This window comes from Neophocaena asiaeorientalis, unplaced genomic scaffold (assembly GCF_003031525.2).
Source record: "Neophocaena asiaeorientalis asiaeorientalis breed wild unplaced genomic scaffold, Neophocaena_asiaeorientalis_V1.1 scaffold327, whole genome shotgun sequence".
In the NCBI taxonomy this organism is placed as follows: domain Eukaryota; kingdom Metazoa; phylum Chordata; class Mammalia; order Artiodactyla; family Phocoenidae; genus Neophocaena; species Neophocaena asiaeorientalis.
The window spans coordinates 5,301,494-5,310,764 of record NW_020174560.1 but is presented as its reverse complement, the minus strand read 5'-3'; the positions used below and the strand labels follow the sequence as shown (position 1 = coordinate 5,310,764).

General features: G+C 36.8%; 1 protein-coding gene across 1 annotated transcript in view; it reads right to left on the bottom strand.

The window, feature by feature from the left end:
• Positions 1–480: 480 nt before the first annotated feature.
• The window catches only part of DHX40 (DEAH-box helicase 40), a 50,647-nt gene continuing 41,856 nt past the window's right edge, over positions 481–9,271 (bottom strand). Inside the window, exons 16-18 of the mRNA XM_024757660.1 lie at positions 3,712–3,781; positions 3,181–3,409; positions 481–1,771 (exon numbers count right to left, since the gene is read on the bottom strand). Of these exons, the coding sequence (XP_024613428.1) occupies positions 1,632–1,771; positions 3,181–3,409; positions 3,712–3,781 (439 nt within the window). The 3' untranslated portion in view covers positions 481–1,631. The remainder of the gene's footprint in view (positions 1,772–3,180; positions 3,410–3,711; positions 3,782–9,271) is intronic.

Sequence of the window (9,271 nt, the reverse complement as noted above, 5' to 3'; positions counted from 1 at the left end):
ATTCTTGACTGGATCCTGAACTGGGGGAAAATGCTATAAAGGACATGATTGGGAAAACTGATGAAATTATAGATATAGACTATAGATTTAGAATGTGTGCTTAATAAAAACTTACTGAAATAAAAGAGCTGTAATTCCAAGAATCCACATACACCCCTACCACGTCTAAGGAAATGCACTGATACATACCTGGGAAGAGAAACTGATAGGACTAATGTGCTGAAACAGTGTCTTGAGCACTGAAGGTTAGAAGAACAAATTAACAATGCTAGGAATGTTCCAAGAAACCATCACCATTCACCTTACTTCAAGAACAAACATGGATTTGGGTCCTCATGTGATTTTTCAATAAAGACTTCAAGTTTCTAACATTGAACAGAAAATTGTTTAGACGCCAAAGGAAGTAACTGCGAAAGAGTGAGTTATTAAAATTTTAAATTCTTAAATTTTACAGAAAATATCTAAAAACACACATTATACTGCCTTTTGAATTTGAACGACACTAATAGCTTTATTTAACAAACATTGACTACTATGTGCAAAGCACTGTGCTAGGTGCCATGAAAGATACAAAGATGAAAAAGACATAGTCCCTGCCCACAAGGAGCGTATAATCTAGTGGGGGAGACAGACAAATACACAAATAACTAGAATACAAGGCAGTAAACAACAGAGTGGACAAGTGCTGAGTGTGGCCTGAGTGTGATACTAACTAGCCTCAAGGTTCCAATTTGAAACACTGGTGATGCAGTGTTGGCTGCTTTGAAAATCCCATTTCAAGATCGGCGTAATAGATGTTTAAATGGTCCTACCCAAGCTGCTGGAGGCAAGAGAGTAGGCCAGGTGGAAGGGCTGTTTGAAACACTGTCACACCTACATACATGGTGCTGATACAAGTATGTAGGGACAGCTAAAAAAAAGAACATATATATATCATCTGTCCTTTGGTTAATGGCTATAGCTACTGTTTTAAACAATATACTTTTATATAAAAAGGAATTTGTATAATCCCAGAAAAATCAACTTAAGGATTAATATTAATTCAACAAAGAATCTTGCCATAGGCAATTTTCTTATTTACTAATTGATTAAGTCTTTTCTCTAAGTATCTATAAAGCTCTGTAGCAATTAAACGGTTAGACATCTAAGTATTGCTCAGTAAAAACCTCTTTTATGTTCAGCCTTCAGAAGGAAATGGTCACATACCTGATAACCTGATATAATACTATTCTAATAGCAACAAGAAGGCCTTAAAGAGATTTAAGGAAAATAATTTTTAATGCTTCAATGCAAATGGAATACACGCTGATTAAATACAATTCAATGTTCTTTGAAAATATCTCACTGACTGCATTTGATACCAGTTAAGGCCAGCAAAATTGAAGTGAGGAAAATATCACATATATTGTCTTTCATTGGTTTCATATATTATTTCCTATGACTATGGCAGCTCAATCTTTTCTTTGAAAATTCCATTTATTGGTACTGATGAGCTTTGATTTGCTTTTAACTCGTATGCTAAAAACAGCTGCTGACCAATTCCTCTTGGTAGTGCTGTCTGACATAAATGGCAAAGCAGAAGCACATTTTCTGGCTGCTTTTCCTACTTCCTGAATTGGAGGGTTCACTGCTTAGCCTGTTTCCTTCAGGGTGTCACTGTGATCCTGGGACCTCTGCTGCTTTCTCTCAAGGAAACGAGCACGTGCGTCTGATATGGATTTATCATCATTTCTTCTTTGCATTTTCTTTAGGACTTCTTTTGGTATTCCATCTGAAAACATTACAAATTAATCCAATAAAATTTTAGTTTTGAGTTTCAGTATTAGAAATGTTAAGAGAAAGAGATGCTCTGATTTTTTAATGTTAAGGGGAAAAGAAGGAAATTAAATTTTGCCCTTTCAAAAGAAATGATATAATTGATGGATAAAAATAAGAGCATAAAAGGACTTCCCAAGTGGTCCAGTGGCTAAAACTCTGCACACCCAGTGCAGGCGGCCAGGGTTCGATCCCTGGTCAGGGAACTAGATCCCACATGCTGCAACTAAAAAGATCCTGCGTGCCACAACTAAGACCTGGCGCAGCCAAATGAATGAATGAATGAATAAATAAATAAATAAATAAAATAAGAGCATAGAGGTCTGAGGAGTCAGAAAAATTGACCCTAAGTCAAACATGTAGTGTGGTTATACACTACAAAAAAACAGAGTAGTTAACATTTCCAATGACCTTGGGCAAAATTCCCCACCATTCTATTTCTCGGTGATGTTAAATAAGGATAATACAATTTGCTCCATCAATCAGCCTCAAAAAGCTTTACTGAAAAGCTCTTTTTATATGTGAGCTGAGAATTAAGCTTTCTGTCCTAGTTCAGTACCACAACAGTTTATGCCTCACTAGGGACCTAACATTTCAAGGAAAAATCTCCTGGAAAAAAAAAAGGATGTTCTGCAGTAATAATTCACAAAATTTTATAAACAAAATAAAAATAGTAAAGCACCACTGGGAAGCAATATGGCATAATAGTTAAGAGTAGAGGCCACAGAGTCAAATTCCTTGGACTCAAAATCCAGATTCACCAAATATTAGCTTTGGGATTGTCAGCAAATTATTGTATACTGCTAAGTATTTCCTCATCTATAAAGTAGGGATATGCAGTTACTTCACAGAGTTATTTTAACTATTTAATAGGGTAATGCAAGTTGTTAGCATGTGGCAAAAAAGTTCAATAGATATTGTTATTAATAATGTTGTTGGGGCTTCCCTGATGGCGCAGTGGTTGAGAGTCCACCTGCCAATGCAGGGGACACGGGTTTGTGCCCCGGTCCAGGAAGATCCCACATGCCGTGGAGCGGCTAGGCTCGTGAGCCATGGCTGCTGGGCCTGCGCGCCCGGAGCCTGTGCTCTGCAACGGGAGAGGCCACAAGAAGTGAGAGGCCCGAGAAATGCAAAAAAAAATAATAATAATAATTAAAATAATAATAATAATAATGTTGTTGAACAGAGGGGTTAAGGAAAACATGATTAACTGGAAGGAAAGAAGGAAGTCAAAGTAAGTCTGAGACTCATGACAACTCTTTGCTTTTCTGAGGAGACAGAGCCAGAATCTAAGCTCTGTAACAGTTTTTCTGTAATTATATGAGAATTTGGACACTTATGCTCTAGAACAAGCGATTCACTCACCCTTTAGATGCTTTACATTTTCCTTATTGGTCCACCTCCTTCTTGCATCTTCTCTCATTTCACGTCGGGCCACACTGCTCAAATCATGTGCATTAAATTCATGCAACTTGGGTAACAAGTCTCTCACCCATTCATAACGGATTGGACACACAATTCTTGCGTAGACTTTGGTGGTAACTAATACCTCGTGGAAAATGATCCATTCAAGTTTGGTTTCCTGTTCATGAAGCTACACAAAAGAATTCATTTAAGGATGATAATTCAATAACCTGCCTTATTGCACATTAGACCAACCAAATACCAACAGCCCAAACTCTTCTGAATTAATTTCTATATTCTTCAATCAAACAGGAGGCATAGGCCAACCAATACCTTTATGTAATATAGATATATGCTAAACTTATCCTCCAAAGAGAAAAGTAGAAGACGTCTGTATATTATTTATTCCTATACCTTTACAAAAGGAAGAAATTCCTACACCTTCCTTTACAAAAGGAAATTTCTTCCTTTTATTAAAAACAAGGTACTTACTGCTGAGGAAGGATGAATGTGAACTGGGCTTCCACGCCCATCCATTGTGCAAAACGTTCTCCCAACAGACCTAAGAACCAAAACACCAAAGGATAAAGACAAGAACAGTAAAAGCAATGAAATAAGTTTAGAGCACTAAATAAGTTTCACTGTAGAGCACTAATGATGAAAAATTATATGTTCTACTACAAAGATTGCTATAAGCAGAGGTTTATATTTATTCAACTGTCACTATAACTTCTCTACCAATTGATCTCTTTTTCTTAATCAATTAATTAATTAATTTTTGGCTGCATTGGGTTTTCATTGCTCCGCGCAGGTTTTCTCAAGTTGCAGCGAGTGGGGGCTACTCTTTGCTGTGTGCACGTGCTTCTCATCGCAGTGGCTTTTCTTGTTGTGGAGCACAGGCTCTAGGTGTGTGGGCTTTAGTAGTTGTGGCACATGGGCTCAGTAGTTGTGGCTCGCGGACTCTAGAGCGCAGGCTCAGTAGTTGTGGCACACGGGCTTAGTTGCTCCGCGACATGTGGGATCTTCCCAGACCAGGGCTCAAACCCGTGTCTCCTGCATTGGCAGGCAGATTCTTAACCACTGCGCCACCAAGGAAGTCCCCTCTACCAATTCATCTTAAAACTAATGATACAGGGAATTCCCTGGCAGTCCAGTGGTTAGGACTCTGTGCTCTCACTGCCAAGGACCTGGGTTTGATCCCTGGTTGGGGAACTAAAACTCCACAAGCTGCGCAGTGCAGCCAAAAAAAAAAAAGAACTAATGATACAACTTAAATAGTCATTTTAATTAAGTATAAACATTTCTGGTCAATAAATAGCAATATTAACAATAATATTGTATTTGTGCTTGAGAATTTCCAAAATGCTTTCATAATAAAACCTCAAATAAGCCTATGAGTTTTGAGAGCCAGGTACTTTATTAAAAGCTCAAAACTGAGATTCAAATAAATTAGATAGCTTTCTCAAGTCAAAGAGCTAATGTATGATGAGGCAAGTCCTAAACATAGGTCTTCTGACTTAAATACAGTATTCTTCACATTATATTATGCTACATCTCCTTTCAAGGGTATAGGTAATTTTCACTATTCTAAAATGCGATAATTAGAGCAGAAGCAAGAAGAACTACAGTCCTGCAGCCTGTGGAACAACAACCACATTCACGGAAAGATGGACAAGATGAAAAGGCAGAGGGCTATGTACCAGATGAAGGAACAAGATAAAACCCCAGAAAAACAACTAAATGAAGTGGAGATAGGCAACCTTCCAGGAAAAGAATTCAGAATAATGATAGTGAAGATGATCCAGGACCTCAGAAAAAGAATGGAGGCAAAGATCAAGAAGATGCAAGAAATGTTTAACAAAGACCTAGAAGAATTAAAGAACAAACAAACAGATATGAACAATACAATAACTGAAATGAAAAATAAGCTAGAAGGAATCAATAGCAGAATAACTGAGGCAGAAGAACGGATAAGTGAACTGGAAGACAGAATGATGGAATTCACTGCCATGGAACAGAAAAAGAAACAAGAATGAAAAGAAATGAAGACAGCCTAAGAGACCTCTGGGACAACATTAAACACAAAAACATTCGCATTATAGGGGTCCCAGAAGGAGAGAGAGAGAGAAAGGACCCGAGAAAATATTTGAAGAGATAATAGTCGAAAACTTCCCTAACGTGGGAAAGGAAATAGCCACCCAAGTCCAGGAAGCTCAGAGTCCCATACAGGACAAACCCAAGGAGAAACACACCAAGACACACAGCAATCAAACTGGTTTCACAAATCAAGCCTCAGTAAATTTAAGAAAACTGAAATCATATCAAACATCTTTTCTGACAATGCTATGAGATTAGAAATCAATTACAGGGAAAAAAAACGTAAAAAACACAAACACATGGAGGCTAAATAACATGTTACTAAATAACCAAGAGATCACTGAAGAAATCAGAGAGGAAATCAAAAAATACCTAGAGACAAATGACAGTGAAAACACGATGATCCAAAACCTATGGGATGCGGCAAAAGCAGTTCTAAGACGGAAGTTTATACCAATACAAGCCTATCTCAAGAAACAGGAAAAATCTCAAACAATCTAACCATACTAAAGGAATTAGAGAAAGAAGAACAAACAAAACCGAAAGTTAGCAGAAGGAAAGAAATCAATGAAATAGAAACAAAGAAATCAATAGCAAAGATCAATAAAACTAAAACCTGGTTCTTTGAGAAGAAAAACAAAATTGATAAACCATTACCCAGATTCATCATGAAAAAGAGGGAGAGGGCTCAAATCAATAAAATTAGAAACGGAAAAGGAGAACAGACACCACAGAAATACAAAGCATCCTAAGAGACTACTACAAGCAACTCCATGCCAATAAAATGGACAACCTGGAAAAAATGGACAAATTCTTAGAAAGGTATAACCTTCCAAGAATGAACCTGGAAGAAATAGAAAATATGAACAGATCAATCACAAGTAATGAAATTGAAACTGTGATTAAAAATCTTCCAACAAACAAAAGTCGAGGACCAGATGCCGTCACAGATGAATTCTATCAAACATTTAGAGTAGAGCTAACACCCAACCTCTTCAAACTCTTCCAAAAAATTGCAGAGGAAGGAACACTCCCAAACTCATTCTATGAGGCCACCATCACCCTGATACCAAAACCAGACAAAGATGTCACAAAGAATGAAAACTACAGGCCAATATCACTGATGAACACAGATGCAACAATCCTCAACAAAATACCAGCAAGCAGAATCCAACAACACATTAAAAGGATCATACACCATGATCAAGCGGGATTTATCCCAGGGATGCAAGGATTCTTCAATATAGGCAAAACAATCAGTGTGATACACCATACTAACAAACTGAAAAGTAAAAACCATATGATCACCCCAAAAGATGCAGAAAAAGCTTCTGACAAAATTCAACACCCATTTATGATAAAAACTCTCCAGAAAGTGGGCACAGAGGGAGCCTACCTCAACACAATAAAGGCCATATACGACAAACCCACAGCAAACATCATTCTCAGTGGTGAAAAACTGAAAGCCATTTCCTCTAAGATCAGGAACAAGACAAGGATGTCCACTCTCACCACTATTATTCAACATAGTTTTGGAAGTCCTAGCCATGGCAATCAGAGAAGAAAAAGAAATAAAAGGAATACAAATTGGAAAAGAAGAAGTAAAACTGTCACTGTTTGCAGATGACATGATACTATACATAGAGAATCCTAAGAAAACTACTAGAAAACTAGTAGAGCTAATCAATGAATTTGGTAAAGTTGCAGGATACAAAATTAATGCACAGAAATCTCTTGCATTCCTATACACTAATGGTGAAAAATCTGAAAGAGAAATTAAGGAAACACTACCATTTACCACTGCAACACGAAGAATAAAATACCTAGGAATAAACCTACCTAGGGAGACAAAAGACCTGTATGCAGAAAACTATAAGACACTGATGAAAGAAATTAAATATGATACAAACAAATGGAGAGATATCCCATGTTCTTGGATTGGAAGAATCAATATTGTGAAAATGACTATACTACCCAGAGCAATCTACAGATTCAATGCAATCCCTATCAAATTACCAATGGCATTGTTTTCAGAACTAGAACAAAAAATAAGGGAACCCTCTTGCACTGTTGGTGGGAATGTAAATTGATACAGCCACTACGGAGAACAGTATGGAGGTTCCTTAAAAAACTAAAAATAGAATTACCGTATAACCCAGCAATCCCACTACTGGGCATATACCCAGAGAAAACCATAATTCAAAAAGACACATGCACCCCACTGTTCACTGCAGCACTATTTACAATAGACAGGTCATGGACGCACCCTAAATGCCCATCGACAGACGAATGGATAAAGAAGATGTGGTACATATATACAATGGAGTATTACTCAGCCATAAAAAGGAACGAAACTGGGTCATTTGTAGAGACGTGGATGAATCTAGAGACTGTCATACAGAGTGAAGTAAGTCATAAAAAGAAAACCAAATATCATATATTAATATACATATGTGGAACCTAGAAAAATGGTACAGATGAACTGGTTTACAGGGCAGAAATTGAAACAGAGATGTAGAGAACAAATGTATGGACACCAAGCGGGGGATAGTGGCGGTGGAGTGGGCGGTGGTGGTGGTGGGATGAACTGGGGGACTGGGATTGACATGTATACACTAATACGTATTAAATGGATAACTCATAAGAACCTGCTGTATAAAAAAATAAATAAAATTCAAAAATTCAAAAAAATATATGATAATTAGAACATTTCATCTGCATTTTTTCTAATTCGTGTTAACTTTAAATTCTTATCCTCTTCTATACTTCCCTATATATATGTTATTCCAAAAACTTGTCAAAATTATACCTTAGAGCTCAATCATCACAACTGATTTCCTACAGAACTTCACATATATTCCTATTATAACCCAGATCAGACTGCATTATAATTATTTGTATATATATCTACACAGTACATATTTGGACAGTACAAAAATCTTTTTTCTTGAACCATTTGAAAGTTAGTAGCCAAACTTATGACCCATCATCCCCAAATACCTGAGTGTGCATTTCCTATAATCAAGAATATTCTCCTATATAACCATAATACAACCATCAAAACCAGGGAATTAACACTGACACATTACTAGCATCTAATCCTCAGAACCCAATGAAGTTTACCAAATGTCCTAATAATATCCTTTATAGTAAAAGGATCCAGTTCAGAATCATTTACTGCCTTTACATTTTATGGCCCCTTAGTCTCCTTCATTCTGCAATACTCCCCAGTCTTCCTTTGACCTTCATGATCTTGACACCTTTAAATTATGAGCTAGTTATTTTGTAGTATGTGCCTCAATTTGATTTTGTCTGTTTTAGGATGATTAGATTCAGGTTACAGATCTTTGGCAGGAATATCACAGAAGTGATGCTGTGTTTTCATTATCTCCTATCAGGAGGAACATGATTTTGATTTGTTGCTTGATTTAGGTAACATCTGCCAGGCTTCTTCAGTGAGAAGTTACTTTTTCCCTTTGTAATTAACGAGAGTTTTGTGGAGAGGTGCTCAACTATGTAAATAATTCTATTTGTCATTAAACTTTTAATTTACTCATTTATTAATTTATATGATTATAGACCCATGATTTCACATTTTATTCAATGGGTTATATAATCCATTACTATCATTATTTATTTCAATGCTCAAAATATCCCATCTTTGATCACCTGGGACCTATTCAAGCTGGCTCCTTTGTACTCCTGACATGGCCTCAACCTTCACTGATCACTACTTTGCTTGCTGGCAAAATAAGATATTTCGGGCTCATCATGTACTTTCCCAGCCCTATTTCTTCAAAGAGCCCTGGGTCTTTTATGTGGCAGATGGTTGTTCCAAGTCAAGATCTGGGCACAAAGTATATTCATTGCTATTATAGTGTCATTGCTTCCAGTCCATCTCATAGTTAGGTTACATATTTACATACATACAAATACATATTATACACACATACAC